The following is a 21,266-nucleotide window of genomic DNA, read 5'->3' as shown; positions in this document are numbered from 1 at the left end:
GTCATCTTTGTAACAAAGTCGCTTTTTCAAGAGGCAACTGGACTTTCTTTGTTTTTCCTTGAAGATGTTTCGCTTGTCATCCAAGAAGCTTCTTCAGAACTGAAGAAGCTTCTTGGATGACAAGCGAAACATCTTCAAAGAAAAACAAAGAAAGTCCAGTTGCCTCTTGAAAAAGCGACTTTGATCCAGATACAAAGGTTCATTTCTAAGTATTGGGTCCTATAGTGAATTCACAGAGACCTACATGAATAGTTTGCATGCTTGATTTTCTGGAAAGTTGATAGACAGTTAATGTAGGCCTGTGCAAATAATCAGCCATGTTATTTCCTGGTTCTAAAATAACAAATGTATTTTAAAAAATATCCCCCATCCCCAAGCTGCAGCTACATGGGCATATATTTCTTAATTATAAAGTTGCATGCTGTTTTTAATGTTGAACACTGCCAGAATTGTTATGGAACCGAGGGTGTGTGTGTGTGTGGGTGGCTATACATCTGAAAAGCAAATAAACTAAGTTGGCTGTTCTGTACATAACTCCTTCCGCCAACTTTTGTTATTGGAGTCCAGCAAAAAACTTACTATGCGGCAGATGTGATGCTTGCTCCTTTTTTGTTCCACTGTTTTTAAGTTCTTTACGTTCTGCATGCTGGTGCTCATCCTGGAGGCTGAATCTGGTTGTGGTTGAATTGCATATGAAAATCAAGTAGGTTTTCATGTGTTAGAAACTGGTGGATTCTGCTGAAGGGATGGGCTATCAGCAACTAACCCATCATGCCGCTCTTGTCCCCATTAGACAGCTTAAACTCCAAACCATCATTTCACAAACTGAAACAGGTTAAAATATCTTAACTGTATCAAGCTTTTTAATCATGCAACTAAAAGGGAAATTATTTACCAATATTCATATTATTTTTTTTTAATGCAGGGGACCTCTCTTAAATTACAGCATACACCAAGAAAGGCTGCTGGTAGGTAAAGTTCCTATTGTTTTCACATGCAAAATTGTGACACATATGCATAGACACATAGGCAATTGCTTCTATTGGTCATATTATATAGAGATGTGATGGAGCTCATTCAAAGAACTGGGCTTTTTGAAACACACCCTTTTATTTCATCCTTTTCTGAGCAGTTTTAACTTGGCATAGACTTGTGGGGATGGTATTTGAAAAGTGTATGATAAGCCACCTTTGGCATCACAGAACTAGTGGGATTTGGGTCATAGATGAATCCTAATGATTACATAATTTGAAAAATATGTATATATGAATAAAAGAGACATAGCTTGCTTGCAAGTAGTAAAATGAAGTTAATTTGCAAGAGGTCCCAAATTAGTCTCCACATCTGTGTTTGTGTGTGTGTGTGTGTGTGTGTGCGCTTACATGCGTATGTGTGTAAAAATAAAAAACGGAAACTACTTAGGGATCTCGTGGAAATTAATTTTATTTTATTATTTGTAAGCAAGCCATGTCTCTTATATCAGAAAAAATGTAATTTTTCAAAGAAAATAATGTCCCTTACAGAGTTACAAGTGGAGGAAAAAGAGCAGCCTCAGTCTTCTCTGAATGTAGGGACAGTGTTGCTTGGTGAAACAGATAGTGAGGCTGGAATCGTGTCAAGAATGCCTGGTGCTGGAAAACCCGAAACAAACAAAGAACAAAGATTCTGTGTAGCTTACAGTTCTGAACAGTCAGACCAAGTTAGAAATACAGACGCCCTTCCAAAAACATCATTACCCAGGTATCATTCAAGCATCATTTTTACTTTGTTATATCATTTCCTGATCCTATAATCTTTTATTTAATATTTGTAATGAAGGGAGAAACAGAACCATTAAATTATAACTGCTCAGCCTAAATTAACCACTGTTCTATTTAAAGGAACAATTAGAAAATTTAGAACCCCTAAATTTGCTATATCACTACTAATTAGCATAAATAGCATAATAGTTCCAGACCTATTTCAGGGGATCTCAAATCAATAATAAAATTCAGGGGATCTCTGGGGCTACTTTTATAATTTTATTGATTTACTGCATTTTGTTACATTAATTTTAATTGTTTTGAATAGGTCATATCAAAGATCTCTGGGATTTCTATCTTTAATCTGTAAAATTAATCCTGATGAAGTAGCTGCTAAAGAGAACAGCAAACCTCTGCAGAAAACCTGTACATCAATTTCTGAAAATACCACTGAATGTCCAGCTTCAACTTTCAAAGACAATAACAAAGAGATTCAGGAATATAGTTCACTTCCAACAACCCTGTTGTCACCTTCAAAATATGAGAGTGGAAGCTGTTCTTCTGTTCAGGTATAGATGAATATCTCTACAAGAAACATAATAGTACCAGATAGGTGGGAACCAATACTTGCCAATTTCCTCTTGCTATCTTAATTATCTGCATCAGATTCTCCAGAATAGGGCTTTTCAACCAGTGGTACGGGTACCACCTGTGGTACATTGGCACCTGGTAGGTGGTATGCGAGCATCCTAGAGAAGTGGTAGCAGGGGAGGGGAATGAGCTGAACTGGTGGCAGCATCGCACAAGCCTGAGCGAGAGATGGCTGGAGCTACAGGGCTATCAGGGCTCAGCAGAAGTGCCAGGATCGGCACTTCTTCGGAACTGTCAGGGCTCAGTGGAAGCACCAGGATCAGTGCCAGGCTCCAGCTGGAGCTTGGCGTTGATCCTGGCGCTTCTGCTGAGCGCAGAAGAAGCGCCGATTAGCTGGAATGTTGCAGCATCTCCAGGGTCTTGTGATTTACATTCAAATGCTTGGCAACTGATTCATATTTATGACGGTCACAGCGTCTCAGGGTCATGTGAAGTGACCAAAACCTGCTGCAACCACCCAGCAGATGGGGGAGGGAATAAAAACCAAACACCCCTACCCCACCCCCACTGCCAATCCTCAACAGAAATGCTCATAACAATGAAAACCTCGGACAGGAGGAAGAGCGCCGCCGGGTGGGCAGGCAGGTGTCTTGCTCGGTTGTGGCTTGGGAGGCACTTTTTTCAGTGCCATTGTAACTTGGAACAGTCATTAAGTGAACTGTTGTAAGTCAAGGACTACCTGTACTTCATCACTTTTTTCCTTTTTTTGGTCAAGTTTTTGCTAGGCAACTGGTGGTACTCAGATACTGCCATATCCTAAAAGTGGTACAATGAGTGAAAAGGTTGAAAAGCCCTGTTCCAGAAGACTTTAGACAGAATGCTTTCAGCCCTCAGAGAAATATTTCACTGGTGATTAGAAAAATACCTCTGGATTCAAATCTTTGAATTTCATAAGATAGATATTGCAAGATGGTTTCTATAGAAAATCATATTGTAAAACATAAGCAAAATTGCCTGTACCTTTGCATGACTTGTTCAAACACCCTGCATAGGATGCTTTTACACAATTATTAAATAGCCATCAGACTGTAAAATGTTTTTTTTTCTTTTTTAGGTTTTACCTGAGGAAGAGGGCTTGGCTAAAGAGCAAGAAAAAGAAGAGTCAATAAAGATCTCAGAATATTTCTTTAGTGATATTTTTATGGAGGTAGATGATTCAGAATAACTGTGAAGATTATGAGATGCTTGGTTTCTAATAATCCTAAATAGCAGCAACATAATATATTAATTAATCAAATGATTTATGTTTAATATATTATTAATATATTAAGAGGAAATTTGCTGAATGAGAGAAATATTTTCTTTTATTCTGAGCAGTCTGCCTTTTTTGAAACATTGATGAAATATATGTTAATGTTAAGATGTACATGATCAGAAAAGCTTTGTTTTTGTTTGAATTATGTTAGATTTTTCTAAAAATGCATATATAGAAAAAGATTTAGAAATGCAATGAGGAATATCAGAATGATCATACGCCACTTCAATACAATACTTATGTAAATAATATTTACTTCTTTTTGTGAAGTAAATCTTTATAGAAAGGAGAATATCTCTAAAATAGGCAAATTCTGGACATTTCAGTGTAATAAGTACATTGTAGGTAACGAAATCTGAAGTCAACTTATTTTTATAATGAATATATGTGAATTGTTTCAAAAATAATGTAAATGTCTTTAAATGTACAGACATAAATGTGAAAAAATATTTAAGCTGAATGTATAGAAAGATAATTATTCTGTGTTAATTCTGTTCATCCTGAAGATACATAACTTTACTAAATTTCTAGCGGTAAAGTGCTAAATTTTATATGAAGCAATGCACTGCCATTTTAAAACCCAATTATAGCAGTGAAGATGAAAAATTAAAATCAAATGTATGAGAGAGTAAGAGTTGCCCCAACATCATAAAATATGGTTATTTTCCACTTTATTAAATTTCTTATTTTTTTGTTTTTTTTCTTATTGTTCTGTTACTAGTTTAATAACTCAAGCTATAAACATATTCCATTTGTCACTGAATTTTTTTTGCTCCTTAGTATGATTCAGACTGAAAAAAGGAAACCTATAAAATAACTTTTATATTAGCAATTGGATACTAAATTCTAGTTTTGTTTGGAAAGAATTATGCAATATCTATGAAAATAATTGTCTGCATCTACCATTGTTAATGTATACCATTTTGAATAATTAAGAAGCTACTTCTATTTTCTAGACTTAATCTGTGCAAATATTACTATAGGCAGATATTATATTATTACTGGATTTGATATGAAAGGTATTAGCATTTTTTAAAATGCAGGCATAGACAATTGGTTGGATCCACACTTTTTTAAAAATTACAGTAGACCCATTTAATTAATATTTGTCATGACCAAAGATCAGTTTATTTCAGTGCCTCTTCTCTGAAGATATCCAATTCAGTATTCTAGTTATTAGTAACAAACTCAGTACTCTGTGAGATTTAACAATTCTATATTGATTTGACTGATCTGAATTTCTGTTTGTCATTTTAATTTTGGAGTGTTGCAAGGAAATTAAATAAAACAGGAATCTTACAGTACTTATTTATCAAATGTACATATAGATCAATGGATGCAAATAAACATTACAAATATTCAGTAGTAACATTTAACCCAAATAGAGCAGCGTGTGTTCATATTAATATATGGAAGAATACATCCTCAAAAATCCACCACAGTCTGCTGTAATAATTATATTTCAATGAAAAAAGTGTAGCACAAAAATCCTATTAAAGAAACCAAGCTACAAGGTGCCTTACCTTTCCTTGCTAAGTGGATAGGACAAGAAGATCCTGTTAATTTTTATTATAAATTATAGTATGTTTTCTTGGCAATGTTTACAAAAATCTTTAAAATATACAGTACAGGTTCCTTTATAGCAAAATCAATATACTGATGACAGAAAGAAAAATAACCTTGGTTAATTGACAGAACATCTCATTTTAATTAATGTGCAAAAAGGGTTCCTTTTGTGAAAAGTTTGATACGTATTTTCAGTGGTATGTAACGTTCATGTGAAAGCTTTCTGTTTCAAAGAAAGCAGGTATATTACGTATGTAAATTATGTAAATAAATTTTTATATGATTTATATATCGAATTTTCTCTTTAACAGTTGATGGAACATACAAAATTCAACAAAATTAATTGTACTTTTTACATTGTTATAGTATTCTATTCTTAAACATTTAAATTTACTTAAAAACAAAAATTTGAAAAACAAATTGGAAAAATATTTAAACTATTATATATTGCATAGTTCAATTTAAAGGCTCATTATTATATCTGAAACTAGTCCATCAATCTACCTTACCTCTTTGTAGAACTGGAACTGGCAATCTTATAAAAGTGTACTCATTTAAAATACTGACTCCTTAGTCTGTGTATCTATAAATTAACAAGAACACTTTAAAAAAAGCAAATCTGATCTGTTCATTCACATTTAAGTGGTGGTTTGCTACTGCTCTATCAACACAGTTGAGTCACAGGTCTTTTGAATTCAAAAGCAGAGACCACACAATATCAGTACTTAGGGCTTTATTCCAAAGTAGTAAACATAAGATAGTTAACAAATATTCATGAGTACTGAAGAATATAACTAAGATAACAGTCAAACTGTATGTAGAAATGAAAGAATATTCCAGAATATTGAAGAACACAAGAAGACAAAGAAAGAAAGACTTATCCCATGTGCCAGTGAGAGAACCCCAAAGAGATGATGGTGGGCAGATCACTTCAAAACCAGCAAGCATACATGCACCACCATTCCATGGGTCAGCCTTTCATATTTTTTTACTAGCCTATACTTAAGTTGCATCCCGTGCTTTAATAGTCTATACCAGGGGTAGGCAACCTTGGCTTTTTTATGACTCATGGACTTCCTCCCAGAATTCCTGAGCCAGCTGGCTCAGGAATTCTGGGAGAAAGTCCATGAGTCACAAAAAAGCCAAGGTTGCCTACCCCTGGTCTATACAAACTGTGAATCACCATAATTTCCCTGTTTCAGATGGTCTCATCTCAATGGAGTTTGCCGAAGACAAATTAATCTTCTGCTACATTTAGAATGCTTTATCTACTTCTGCAAAACATCAAAGTTAAAAAGGATTTGTTTATATCATGTGGTGATATCATTTGAAAGTTAAGAAGTATCTGTTTCTCAAGATTTTTGGATTGATGATGAGAAATCATTGTTAATCATCCCAATTTACACAGATGTCCCACTAAGGACAGGACAAAACAAAGTACAGTTGATTCTCATTATTTGTGCTAGCCATGTTCTACAAAAATGCCCTGAATGCTGAATTAGTGAATACTGAACCAATGTTCCTAGGAGAAATGCAGGACACTTGTTTATAGTAGGATAACAGAAAAAAGAAGGCAGAGCATTGCGTTGTGTGACCTTAGCTGGGAAATTGCGTATTGGGTAATTCAAATTTTTGCTGTTCATCATGTGTCCACAAATGCCAGCAAAAGCGACACAAGTATCAATTTTGGAGCTACAAACACGGTAGTAAGCAAATTCACACATATTGAATCCGTGAACAATGAGGATCAACTGTATAACACTTTAGTGACTAAAATGAATGCTTGCTTATTTCTGTATTACATATTCAACCATTACACAGGAATATAAAGTTTTATGTACCATGCACTAAGGGAAAGTGATACATACCACTATTCAGTTCCTACTTGCCAATCTTCCAGTAAGATCACTAGCATTACATTTGATCCATACATTTCACGTAAAAACAGTGCTTATTGAAAGTACCAGGTGATCATGGATATAGAAACTGATAGTTTCATTACCCCTTATTGTTACATTTTGCACAGACTCATTCAGTCTGTAGGATAGGATCTTACTTTTTTCTTGAGAAAACTTTTCAAAGAAGACAATGGTAATTCCATAGCATTGCCAAAAAGTGGTATAGAGCAGGGGTTTCAAACTGCTGGCCCGCAGGCCGGTTGCATCATACGGAGGCTGCACCTACCCCAGCTCAGGCAATGCAAAAAAAGTGATATGTTGCGACACATCACATGATGTGGCAAGTTTGACACTCGTGGTATAGAACAAGACTTGTAGGCATTTTCTTTAAATGACTTGGGACTAAGTAAAATATTTACTGAAGTTTACTGAAAAGTTTTACTAAAATCTCAGATTTTATTGCACCTGTATATTTTCATTTATATTTAGCTATCAGCACAATTCAGCTGAAACAGTAATCTTACGTAGGATTAACAGAGTTTTCTTGTGGAGAAAAAAAGAAATGAGAGGGAATGGAATAACCATAAATTATTCCATATAATAAAGGAGCCGAGGTGGCGCAGCAATTAGAGTGCAGTACTGCAGGCCACTTTAGCTGACTGTGTTCAGCAGGTCAGCGGTTCAAATCTCACCGGCTCAAGGTTGACTCAGCCTTCCATCCTTCCGAGGTAGGTAAAATGAGGACCCAGATTGTTGGGGGCAATGTAAATATATATATATACACATTGCTTACTGGTGTACACCTCTTAGAGAGTGCTTGCACTTAAAGCGGTATATAAGTCTCATAAATAAATAAATAAAGGATTTCAGGTAGCTGAATTACCACCTCATTCATTGTGGTAAGAGGTGATGATGGTTAATTTAGGTTAAAGCTATTTGAAACGAGCAGAATAATGTTGAATAAATTCAGAAAATCCTGCCATTTGATGGTCATCCTGATTTTACAGCCCAGATACAATAGTCCTAGTTTAGATAGCAGCTATCAACCAAACTGTAATTTACTTTCCCATCATAACACCTATAAACCAAATGCAGTAACCCCTTTCCATTCTGCCAGTGGACGTTTCTTGAACAGGTCGAGACTAATCCAGCAGCGCATAGTTCCCTCTTAACCGTAACTCTTTAAACCTTGCCCCGTTGTCTCTAGAGGAAAGGAGCTCACTTCCGGGGTTCCCTCTGCTGTCCCTTTAATAAGTCTGAGGTGGAAAAAGAAACAGGCGGCGCCGTCCGCTCGTCCGCGTTTCGCTGTCTCCTTCCATTGGCTCCGGCGTGGGAGGGGCCGCACGCTTCCTTCCAGCCCCGGGAAGTCGTCCCTTTGGTGCCCCTGGCGCCCCCAGCAGCGATGTTACCGGGCCTAAAATGCCGTCTCTTTGCCTGTCCGCGGGCGGCTGCAGCGGCTCTTGGCCGTGCGTATCACGGGGACAAAGTGGCCACTGTGGGTTCTCAGCCCGATGTCGCCTCCCCTCTCTATCAGGTAGGCCAAGGAAGAGGAGCGCGGTGAAGATTTCTAGCAGGTAGATGCTTGAAGATCATCCACTGCAGGCTTTGGGTGGGCTTCCGGCCTTTTGGGGTTTTTTTGGTTTTAAGTTGGGCAGCTCTTCTTTGGCCAACTTTAAAAAAGCAGTGGCAATTGTAAAGATCCTCGACGTTGTTGATTTAGTCTTAAAGCACTTGCCTCCTCCCTCCATTGCTTTGTCAATTCTATCATTCTTGCACTTGAATGAAGGTCAACTGTTAGGGGTACTGCAGTGACACCCTGCCTTAGGCAGGAGGCTGGACCTGATTTCCTCTGAATTCCTTTCCTTTCTGTGATTTATGTTGACACCAAAATACACTTACAAACATTCTCTTGAAGGATTAGAGCAGTTGTATTTCTCAGTCATTTGTTCTTCTTACTTAAGGCTCTATTGACTCCAGAAATATCTCCAGTCCTCAACCTAGATTAAGTCTCCCCCCCCCCCAGTCTCATTTTCTCTTTAGTGTTGCCATAGGCAGGCAATTGACAATACATTAAACTAAGCCCAAAAGGAAACTTGGGCAGTTGTTGCTAGATGACGGTGATGCTGCTTTTGCTTTTGGAAAAAAAAGGACTGGTTCTTAATTCAAGTTTGACTTCAGTAAGTAATCCACTTTATCTGGAGCAAAATAGATTTTTTTGCCTCCAAAAGTGTTTACTTTGCTGTGGGTCCCAACTTCTCAACAAGCTGTTCCGTATTGCCTAAATTGACCCAGTTCTAACCCAAATTCTGCTACCTTATATAAGTGGGCTTAAAACTTAGGTTTTAACTCAGATTTTTTTTGTGAGTGGGTATGTCTTCAAGTCTGTTTTTTTTTACTCCCAGTGACTGCCTGGACAAGTCCCTGCAGGGTTTTTTTTTTTTTTTTTGCAAGATTTTTCAGAAATGATTTGCCATTGCCTGCTTCCTAGGGCTGATAGAAAGGGCTGACTCAAATTCACTCAGTTGATGTCAATGCCTGAGGAAGGTCTAGAACAGAGATAGGAAACCTTGGCTCTTTTATGACTCATGGACTTCAACTCCCAGAATTCTGGGAGTTGAAGTCCATGAGTCATAAAAGAGCCAAGGTTGCCTACCCCTGCTCTAGAACTTAGCCTTCTGATTTCTAGTTGGATGCCTGAACTGCCATAGCAAACTGACTTTCCAGGTGCTCCTTCCTCCTATTTTCCCCACAGCGACAACTCTGTGAGGTGAGTTGGGCTGAGTGAGTGTGACTGGCCCAAGGTCACCTAGCTGGGTTCATGCCTAATGTGGGACTAGAACTCACTGTCTTCTGGTTTGCTTATAGTTAGTCTGCTTGTCTTGGGATCAGTCTAAAATTTATTTAGTTTTAGAATTTATTCAGATGGGTCCTACTTTTGAGCATGTATACTTAAGTTTGTGTGTCTTGTTCCTATGATAAAACCTGCAGGCTAATGACTGAAGATCATATCTAGCCTTCTGAAGAGCACATGGTTGTCAAAGTCAGGAGAGATGCATAGAGAGCTTTGTGGCTATGGCAATTAGATTGTCTGGAAGGCTGTGTTAGAGAATGGGAAGGCTGTGAAAATAGTTGGTGATTTGAATTCTCTAGGATCTGATTGTAGGTAAGGTCTTTAAAATGGTTAGGAAGAAGATTTGGGAAAGAGATCAAATGGAATAATTTGTCTAACAACCAATTCTCATGACTCCATCTCTACATCATTCAGGAAAAAAGATGATTTTGTTTGTCACCTGTTGCACATTTACAGCAGTTCAGAACAATGTGCCAACATGAAAATTCTCTGGTCAGAGCAACTGTAACACAAAGTATGGTGCAAACTTGAAGAAGGTGCAGGGAAAAAATATGATGTTTGTCTTATGTGCCTTTTGTTGTTTGTCCTCCTCTGCAAATTTAAAAAAGACGATGAAAGATAAACCTCTGAGATAGAATAGATATGAATGTAATTTGGTGGGATAGTAAGTGTATGTTTAATTACCGAAATCCTAAGACGTATTGAATACACGTATTGAATATGCATCAGACTTCTAGCATATGTTCTTTGTGTGATTAATAATTAAACTGTTAACGCTGTTTCTTTAAAATTGTCAAGCTGAAATAGAAGCAGTTATATTTGCTGTGATCATGTGACATTAAGAAACATTTAAGAATCCAATTATTTCATATGATTCATCTAAATTGAAAGATCTAGTTTATATAGCCTACCCATTCATGTTTAGCCTTTGCACAAATGAGCTTGAGTTTAGTTATTCAAATTTTCTCTATGTTTGGTTTTGGGTTGATCATTGTTCAATGTTGCATCCAAATTGGCATGCCAGTTTGTTTCAGACTATTATTTCAGTTTTGAATTGTAATTTGCTAAGTTGAATAGTAGCCTGTTGTGTTTTGCTGATTCAAATGTAAATTAGGAAGTTGAACACATGAAGGAAGGGACCAGAATTGTGTAACTGAAGCTTGCTTGTATAATAATAATAATAATAGTAGTAATAATAATAATAATAATAATAATAATAATAATAAAGACTGTGGCAAAAGCAAGCAAGGGTAGTACCAATAGTGATAGGCTCCTTGGGTGCAATCCCAAAACAACTGGAGCACCATTTGAACACCATTGGCATTGACAAATTTGCTATTAGTCAATTGCAAAAGACGGCCTTGCTAGGAACTGCTTCCATCCTGCGACGATATCTGTAATACCATCAAACATCCACATCTGCCTATCCCAGGTCCTGGGTAAGGACTCGATAGGTAGACAAAATGCCAAATCCAGTCTGAACATCTGGCTGACTGTGCAATGATCCATAATAATAATAATACAGTTGGAAGGGATATTGGAGGTCATTTAGTCCAACCCCCTGCTCAGGCAGGAAACCCTATACCATTTCAGACAAATGGTTCTCCAGTCTCTTCTTAAAAACTTCCAGTGTTGGAGCATTCACCACTTCTGGAGGCAGGTTGTTCCACTGATTAATTATTTTAACTGTCAGGAAATTCCTCCTTAGTTCTAGGTTGCTTCTCTCTTTGATTAGTTTCCATCCATTGCTTCTTGTCCTGCAGTATTCCAAATGTGGCCTTACCAATTGTAAAATGGTATTAACACTTCACATGATCTTGATTCTATCCCTCTGTTAATGCAGCCTAGCACTGTGCTGGCTTTTTTGGTAGCTGCAGTACACTGCTGGCTCATTTGGTTTTTCTTGCCTAAATGTAGAAGCTTACCGTATATGCCGCCGTATTAGGCGACCCGGTGTATAAGACGACCCCCGTCTTTATAGCCGGGCCGCATTCCTAGAACGTCGTCTTATACACCGGAAACTACCAGTATTTCCGGCGTATAAGACGACTCGGCGTATAAGACGACCCCCATCTTTGGCGCCGATTTCAGCGCTCGCGGAAGTCACCTTATACGCCGGCATTTACGGTACTTTTTTCACCATTTAATTTCATTTTGTTAGATAGCACCCAATGTTCAAGTCTGTCAAGTTTGACATCAGGACTTGGAACAAGTAATTTCTGAACGTTTTATTTTTCCAGGGTATTCTGCATAATTGAGGAAGCAATTGCTGAACTCAGATACTTCAAAAAGTTTTAGGCTACTTCTGAAGGTCTTAACAAATACACAAAAGTTTTTTAAAACATTACAATTTTGTTAAAAGGCTTGAATCTTCATTTGTGGGCATTAACTTTTCCTGGAGGCAAACTTAATTTACTTGGAAGTAAATTAGAATTTCCAGCCTATGAAAATGTATAAAATGAAAAAGAATAGATTTATTATTTTATATCCAGTTGAAATTATTTAATAATTATGTTTAAGGAATATGTTTTGAAAATGTAGCTTATAAAGCTTAAATAATATATATAAGACAGGAGAAAAATACTTTTATTAAATATTTTCCTAACTAACTCACCTTGGATAATGTGTACATTTCCTTACATATGATTATTTCTCAACAGGAAAATTATGAGCAAATGAAAGCTTTAGTAACAGAGCTGAAAAGACGATCTGAAAAAATTAAATTAGGTATGTATGCATTTTTTTTCTTGTTAGAGTATCTCATATTAGAGTCTGATTGGTTGGTTCTCAAAAATAATAGTGTTTAAGATAATCTTTCCCAGCTTGTTGTCTCTAACTATATTGAATTATAACTCCCATATTTCCTAGTCATAGTTCAGTCCAACACATCTTTAGAGTAGCATGGAAAGCCTTATAATACTAATACTGTAATTTAATGATTTAATTTGTATTAAAGGTTCGTTCCTATCTCTGGGCCATTAGACTTGAATGAACATTTAGGAGAGAGAGGGAGGGAGAGAGGGAGGGAGGGAGGGGAGAGAGAGAGAGAGAGAGAGAGAGAGAGAGAGAGAGAGAGAGAGAAAGTGAGTGGAACATTTAGAAGAGAAAGAGAGAGAGAGAGTTAAAGTGAGTGGCAAGGTTGAGTTGAGGAAACTCTAATGGTAGTGCTAGTATGGATAAGTTAGCAGAGTTCAGGAAGATCTTACTAAAAGAAAGAGAAATGAGAAGTATATATAAAAAGATTATCACAGAAGCACAGAGTTCAGGAGCTGCAACAATCCTCTTACCAATAGTTACGTTCTGTAGCCACTAAGTATTCTTGCCTATTGATCCCATTGTAGAATTTCCACCTCCATTTTTGGTCTTTCTTTCAATTTTGTGGTATCTAGGTGTAGAAACACATTTAATACCCCAATCTATGATGTCTTCATTGAGTGCTATCATATATTTCAATTTCTGCTACAGAGACATCTAAAATTAGATTCTGAAGAAGAAGGTGATCTGTCCATAAATATGCTGGCTATTTCTATATTTTGCCTATTTTAGATTTTTTTCTAAATTGACACAAAGTAACAGGAATAACACAGATATAAGAACAAGGAAAACTAATTTTTTTTTTACTTAAAATCTTCTAGGTCAAAGCCACACTGTAATGTCAGTAGGTCAGAGGCTGTATGTGGGGGAGCAGGTTCACCTATGCTGGGGCTGCCATAGAAGATGTCTTTGCATAGCTATATAGGTTTACGCACTTAATTCTTTTTCTCTTCAACTTCTTTGCCAGAGTTTCTATTGTTCAAGTCTCACAATCTTTCTACCTGTTAAGTCTCACAACTGAGATATTTGGTGTTCTTTGCTGTGTTTTGCCAGAACTCTTTCTATGTGAGAGGAGTGGTATTGATTGCATTTTCACAAACATAGGAAGCATTCCATTAGTATTACAAAAGGTAAAATTAAGCATTAATTAAATAATCAGAGAATAATATAACATGCATATGGTTTATGAATGTCTACTTGTTAAATGTTTATATACATGGCAAACATTTAAATGATCAAAAACCTTGCCTGATAGGTGGTGGAGAGAAGTCAAGGAACCTGCATACATCAAGAGGCAAATTGTTACCTAGAGAGAGAGTTGACAGACTTATAGATCCTGGGTAGGTATTTGCTGTTTCATTATAACCATTTTAACATAAGATTCATACATTTCCAGTTTTTCTGTTTTACTATTAGATGATTTCAAATTACCAAAGATTCTTATAATTTTGAAATCAGTTAAAAATTACCATTTAGTTGTACATTTTTAATAATGTGTGTAGTGGTCACTCTGAATATTCCCTGATCAGAAGAGAAAGGTGGGTTAAAATTCTAAAATAAGTCAATGTTCTTTTAGAGTTAGGCTGTTATACTGCAAGCTTAAACAGAACATACCTGCCAATATTAATCCGGTAAGGATACTTCATATGACTAACTTACAAAATGTTTTTCTCTTTCTTCTAGATCACCTTTCCTGGAGTTCTCCCAGTTTGCAGGTTATCAGCTGTATGGTAATGAAGAAGTGCCAGCAGGAGGCATCATTACAGGCATTGGACGAGTATCAGGGTGAGAACTGCTACTGCTATATCATTTGGGTTTTTTGTTGGTTTCATTTCTGCTTTTTACTATGTTATTTTAATTTCCCCTGCTTTCTAGTTTGAGCCATTAATATTCAGAAGTATTATATCACCATTGAATTTTGGCAGTTCTGCTGAGAAGTTTGTTTGTTGAGAAATTATCAAACCTTTATTTGAGTTTCGTGGTTACATAGACCAGTCCCACTTTGTCCTTGCTGCCTATGGCTGTTAAAAAATGTAATTCAGCAAGAGATCTGGAAAGCTAGAAAACTTCATCCCTACATTAAGCCATTACTCCATATCAAACAAGAAGGAATGATTTAAAAAAGGCTGGTTTTATTAATATACCTGAAGAAGTTGTAATTTAATATATAGATGATTGTGCCCCATCTGATATTTTCATAAACTACAAGTTCTAGTAGCCCAGCTAGGGCTGAACCAGGCAACCAGTAGTAGTCCAGTAATAGCAAGAATGCCACAAAATCTCTGTCATGGCTGTATAGTAATGTGTCTGCATAAAACAGCGACAGATAATTTTGTTGCTGTTAGAACAAGTGTTAAAATAATTGTTTTATTATACATTGCCCAGAGTCCCTCTCTGTGGGAGATAGGTGGCTCAAAAATGTGAAAAATAATAAATAAATAAATAACATGGATAGGATTATAGTCTTTAGAAGGGTAGCGATAGTTGTCATTCAGTGTTTTAGTTTTACAATATTTTTAACCTTTTTCTATGTCAGGAATTGTCAGTTGCTCTGCTGGATGGAAATGCTTCTCGCTTATTTCATATGAGTTATAATAGAGCCGTTTCAGCAGTGACTGATATCCTTTACATGTAAATGTTATAGTAGTATATTAGGGATGGTCATCTAAGGAAATGAAGAATTCTCTGTTTGCTATATAGTAGATGTGGAAAGCAGTATGGTGAGGATGGTGAGTTGTAATATATAATAATAAAATCTCTTATTAAATATGTCTGGAACTGCCAATATAAGCTCACATTTTAAAGAAAGTTTTATTATTTTTAATTGTGCAATTAATATTGGATGTTCTCAACTAACTAATAAAAACTGAATTTCAGAGTGGAGTGTTTGATTATTGCCAATGATGCAACTGTCAAAGGTGGAACCTATTATCCAATTACTATAAAGAAGCATTTGCGTGCTCAAGAAATTGCAATGCAAAATCATCTCCCTTGTGTATACTTAGGTAAGCATTAAGTTTTGAGGCAAGTTTTATTTTGTAAGAGACTACTGTTATGACACATAGTGTTTACTGTGCCTAGTTGTAAAGCCATAATATTTTCTAATTCAGTGGCAGAATATAATATATGTAATTAACAGCTTTATCTTTGAGTTGGCAAAAACATGATTTGTAACTGAGTGGAAACCAAAGAGGAAATCAGTTTGAACTGATTTTGAAAATCTGGAGTTGCAAGGATAATGATTTGTTATAATGTTTGACTGGTCTGTTTATTTACTTATAATGGAAAACTGTAGTCAGCCAAGAGGCTGATGTGTTAAAGGTGGCTGGAATGATTTTTAAAGTTAAGTGCCTAGGATTTTTTTAAAGAAACAGAACAATAATAATGAATAAATAATATAACAATAGCTATAAATTATAGAATGTACATAGAACATAGATCAATGTTTCTCAACCTTGGCAACTTTAAGATGTGTGGGCTTCATATACTGGCTGGGGAATTCTGGGAATTGAAATTCACATGTTTTAAAGTTGCCAAGGTTGAGAAACTGTGACGTAGATTGTTTGATAAGCACCCTTAAACATTGACCATATTTCCTGCAGCTAAAATCAATACTTCTATTTTGAAAATTTAAACAATGTCATTGAGCAATAAACAAGGCTTACTGTCACAATTTAGCATAATGCCTAAAATATTTATCGTAACTTCCAAAATATAACGAGTAGAATAAAGATGCAGAAATTGGATTTGGTATATACTATGTTATATATTATGAAACAGTACAGTACTACATCTCCACTGTTAATAATATCTTTTAGCTATGTTTCAATATTTTGTTTCATTGTTTGGTAAAAAACAGCAGTCACATCTAATGGGCAGATGAAAAGAATGGCCTTAAACGATCCATGATTGTACTAAAATGCCTAGCTTTTCCTTCTCAGGCTTTGGGTTCTTCTCTTTTTGTCTTTGTAAGATTTGGATGGAGGTAGCCTAGATAACAGATTCTGGATTCATTCAAGTAACTGCTCACCAACAACTCCTGCTTGCATTGTAGCAATGACAGTGGCAGATTATGAATGTTGGGCAGAGAAATAAATCAAGTCTGCTTTTTAATCTCCTCCTCAAGGCCTATCTACTTTATTGCTTCCTCTAAGTACTCTTTGCTATCCTCCAAGGAAGCAATAATTTTAAATAAAGTTTAACTTAAATGCTAATTATTAATTCTCAATTTTTATTTGATCTTAGTTGATTCAGGGGGTGCCAACTTGCCTCGCCAGGCAGAAGTGTTTCCTGATCGTGATCACTTTGGTAGGATTTTCTATAATCAAGCAGTCATGTCCTCCCAAAGAATTCCACAGGTAATTTTATTTAAGAACAAAAGCAAAAAAGTATTGGTGTCAAATATGAAGTTTATGAATATTATTGGAAGGCATGTGGATCAGTTAGAATTGAGAACCGTGTAAATGGGTGCAAATAGTCATCTGTGTTGTGAGAGTAAGAAGTTATGACTTAATGACTTCAGTGCAAACTGTTTGTCAAGAATTCTTAATTCTTTGAACTTCCTCCTTAAATTGAAACAGATGGTCTTCATTTAGCAACCACTGTTCGGACCAGCAATTTGTCATTAAGTGAAGTAATCACTAAGTGAAATTGCAACTGTGCTTAAGATTTTATTTCAGCTCTCCTTTGCATTACAGACCTGCAAAAGCCATAAATGTTAAGATTGGTCACAAAGTTTACTTATAACTTCAAATGGTCAGTAAATGAAGCAGTTACTGAACAAAGACTGTATGCAACATATATCATTTTGGAATGTCTCCCAGTTTATTTTGTGCACTAGTGCCCTTTTCTAGGATTGTCAAAAAAGAATTTAACAAGTTGAATAAACTGAACTGTAGACAATTTGTTAGGGAAATCCAAGTTATAACAGGTACAAAATTAGTTTACAACATAGATGTTTTAGTAATTGATGGTGGTGTAGTTTGTGATGGTATGTAAACAAAATCTCATCTTCCGTAAAGAAATGGAAAAGTATAAGTTTCTTTCAGATGGTTTTTTTCATCATCAATTTTTATATGGCCCCTCACCTTTTTTTATTCATATAGAGATATTTTTATAACTTTCTCATGTTGCATGAACACCAGTATAATTTTTCAGAAACAACTATTTTGGCAGTAGGTGATTCTATGCCAAGCAACAGGGACATGATGCCAGGAACTAACCTGTGGCTATTTTGATATTTTTCTCTCCATCACGTGTGTCTCTCCATCACTTTTAACACGTGGGATAGTAATGCATGGGAAGTTTGGCATCTTTCTTTTTTTCAGCAAAGTAACATAGTAATCTGTTGTTTCAACTTCAGTCAAAAGGACCATTTGTCTCTGCTAACTGATTAATTGCCAGGCTTTGTCTTGCTCCCCTTGTTCGAGATGTCCTGTAAAAACATTGAAAGAACTGCATATAGAATTTATACAATTATCCCCTTCTATGTTTTAAAATGAGCTTTATGATGCTTTATGTTATGACGCAGAACTGTTCTGAGAAAAAACAAGGATTTAGGGTGTCATAAGCCTCCCTTATGCCAATTATTCAGTATATCTGGCTTCTTTGCAAACTGACAAGAGAATGTTTGAGACTGGAAAGTGGTAGACATGTTATCCTACCATAAGATGGCAAATGCATTTCTAGCTCAGTGCCCACTGTTTGCACATATTCTTTACTGAAAGCATATTTAATAGTAATTAAGAGTCCTTGGAATCCTTCTCTCCATTTTATTTTAGTTCATTTTTCCTAAAAAAAGGAGAATACTATTATTTATAATGCAAGATAATTTTTATAGATGCCTGTTTGTGCTTGTTGTACATCCACCCATTCCAGCAATGTCTGGGTGATATAAGCCTGGTTGGTAAGCTTATTTGTTTGTGGCTCGATAAACTGCTTATTATTTGTTACTAACATCATATAGACCAGTTCAATTAATGATGAAGCCTGATTTTCTCACTGTTTTACAGAGTGTGCATGATGTGGTATAAGATTATCATTTCCATTTATTTTTGTTTTTCTCAATCTCTTTCCTTATTTTGCATGCAATACCAGTATAATGGAAGATTCCATCATTATCCATCACATTTGACAATCTAAGCGTCAATGATCCTCACAAACATCTGGGAATGCACTTTAAAAAAGAATTAATATTTTGGTTTTATAAATTATTTATTTATTAGATTTATGTGTTGCCCATCTTGTCCAGAGGCAACTCTGGTTGGCTTATAAACCTGCTTTCAGAAAAAGTCAGGACTCTCAGTCTTTCTGTGTGTGTGTGTGTGTGTGTGTGTGTGTGTGTGTGTGTGTGTGTGTGTGTGTATGTGTGAAAATATTAAGATCATGGCCATAACTATCTAATAGAATCCTGCACCTTTTCTATGTTCACACGTCAAAAGGAGCAGGGCTTCAATTACGTGTTTGCAGCCCCCATCTTGGCTTTTTTTTATTGTCCCACAAATGTCCTTGGATAAAATATCATCTCATAATTGCAGTGTTAAGATTTATGTTTTTTACTTTTTATTGAATCTACTGAAATGTGATACCATGTCAATTTACTGCACTGCATAACTATCCTACACAGTATAGTAGCACTTTCAGCTCTGCTGTTAATAAAGAAGAATGAATTAGCTGTGGGTGACTTAAACTGGTGTTTAAGAAGTGACGGGAAGGAATAGGGGGATTTAGAATTCTGCCTCAAATTGTAGAATTAAAGGTACTGTTGGGATAGTGCATAAGCTGAGAATTTTTGTTTATAATAAATGACTTGGACTGAGATTCAGTATATAGTCTATTATCAGAACTGAATTTCCAATATACCTGGCTAAATTAGAGCAAAAAAAAATGAATTGGGTTCAATTTTGGAAAAAATATTTGTAACATGGACTACATGGCTATGTGAATAGTGCTGAGTGTGTTATATATGTAACAGAAAAAGTTATAATTCTAGTCCTAAATAGGACATGAAATAGCAAGCTTCTCTGTGTGAAAAGTAAACAGATTTATTAACTTTTTAAAATATGAAGGAATAAAGAGGGAGTTAAAACGGTGTCTGCAACTGTGTACTTGAAGTCTGTCCCTTTTTTAATTGCATCATAGCACATAAAAAGGAGGATTGTGCAGTTGTCATCTTGCTTTTTTTTTTACCCCCCCCCCCCAGAATAATACCTTGATCATAAATTATTTCCCAGTCTTATCTGGAAAAGATCAGGTTAGGAAAAGTTAAACTAATGGAAAAAACAGCCACAGCTAATGAAGGAACACAGATCTGAGTGTAGATTAGTAATTTAAATTCTACTAGGAAAACAGTAGATTTTTCTGCCAAATATTGCGGGAAGAGATAATCTGTATCTCTTGAATTTGTATTTTGTCAGTTTAATAGAAATGGTGAGGCACGGGCTTAGGTCATAGTTGCCTCACACAAAAATTAGATCACAAAAGCCTGACAGTCACTTTGATGTTAAAACACAAGTGAAGGAAATCTCCCCCGCCCCAAAATTACATCTCTTATAAAGGTCAGAAGAATAGACATGCTCTTTCCATTTATGTAGGAAAGAAAAAAATAGAGAAAGCTCAGGTAGAAAAATGTGTCACTGGATGTTTTAACTAGGCATTGTTTTGAAATAATGACTAATTTATAGACATAGCAAACAAATGACTGAGCTGATTACTGAGCTCAGGAAGAATGACATTTTTTAAAAGAGAGATCGGGAGCAAAAAGACGAGAGATAAGCAAGCAATCTCGGTTCCCTTACTGAAACTGTCCCTTTGGTAGGCAGGAGGTGAATTTTCTTTGTTTATTTGTTGATTCATTTATATCCCACCTTTATTATTTTTACAAAGAAGGCTACGAACATATCCAACACACTTTTCTCTTCCTATTTTCTCCACTGTGTGAGGAGACTTGGGCTGAGAGAAAGTGACTGGCTCAATGTCACCTAGCTGGCATTCATGGCTAAGGTGGGACTTGAACTCACCATCCCTTGCTTTCTAACCTTGGGTTAGTTGAAACAGAGGCATCTTTATTGGGACAACCCATGGTATACCTATGAAAAACTGTGGAGGTGGAACTGCACTGGGCAGCAAATTTGTGGTCTGTGCTCTGAATCATTGTTCAACCTGGCAACTTTAAGATGTGTGGCTTTCAACTCCCAAAATTCCTTTCCACGAGTTGGAAAATTCTGGGAGTTGAAATCCACACATCTTAAAAGTTACCAGGTTTAAAAATACTGGTCTAAATGATTTCTTTCAGCTCTATGATTTTGTGACACAAAAGAATGAAATATTAACCCACTAATTTCTTGAATTAAGTATGAAATCCTTCAATCAGAGATTGAAGATGTGTTTTTGTTACTTACTTTGTCATCTGTTTTTCTCTTTATTGATGTGTTAAATTATGTTACATAGCAGATACACAATAAGAATGGAAAGCTCATTAAGAAGAAAAG

The 21,266-nt window shown here is 35.9% G+C and overlaps 2 protein-coding genes across 8 annotated transcripts in view; both read left to right on the top strand.

The window, feature by feature from the left end:
* BDP1 (B double prime 1, subunit of RNA polymerase III transcription initiation factor IIIB) overlaps nt 1–5,503 on the top strand; it is a 50,424-nt gene extending 44,921 nt beyond the window's left edge. For all 4 annotated transcript variants that reach the window (XM_039320736.1, XM_039320735.1, XM_039320734.1 and 1 more), the window contains exons 38-41: nt 926–968; nt 1,524–1,740; nt 2,071–2,311; nt 3,448–5,503. In XM_039320736.1, coding sequence (XP_039176670.1) covers nt 926–968; nt 1,524–1,740; nt 2,071–2,311; nt 3,448–3,558 — 612 coding nt within the window. In that variant the 3' untranslated portion in view covers nt 3,559–5,503. The remainder of the gene's footprint in view (nt 1–925; nt 969–1,523; nt 1,741–2,070; nt 2,312–3,447) is intronic.
* A 2,929-nt stretch (nt 5,504–8,432) lies between these two features.
* MCCC2 (methylcrotonoyl-CoA carboxylase 2) overlaps nt 8,433–21,266 on the top strand; it is a 37,106-nt gene continuing 24,272 nt past the window's right edge. Inside the window, exons 1-6 of one of the 4 annotated variants that reach the window (XM_039320708.1) lie at nt 8,433–8,646; nt 12,624–12,690; nt 14,033–14,117; nt 14,461–14,562; nt 15,655–15,782; nt 17,023–17,135. In XM_039320708.1, the coding sequence (XP_039176642.1) occupies nt 8,515–8,646; nt 12,624–12,690; nt 14,033–14,117; nt 14,461–14,562; nt 15,655–15,782; nt 17,023–17,135 (627 nt within the window). In that variant the 5' untranslated portion in view covers nt 8,433–8,514. The remainder of the gene's footprint in view (nt 8,647–12,623; nt 12,691–14,032; nt 14,118–14,460; nt 14,563–15,654; nt 15,783–17,022; nt 17,136–21,266) is intronic. The other 3 variants (XM_039320707.1, XM_039320706.1, XM_039320705.1) reach the window with 3 other exon arrangements.

The sequence above is a fragment of the Crotalus tigris genome, unplaced genomic scaffold, assembly GCF_016545835.1.
Source record: "Crotalus tigris isolate CLP2741 ecotype Arizona unplaced genomic scaffold, ASM1654583v1 scf7180000023687.2574627, whole genome shotgun sequence".
Lineage (NCBI taxonomy): Eukaryota > Metazoa > Chordata > Lepidosauria > Squamata > Viperidae > Crotalus > Crotalus tigris.
Note: the sequence above shows the minus strand (reverse complement) of the source record. Positions and strands in the feature narration are given on the sequence as shown.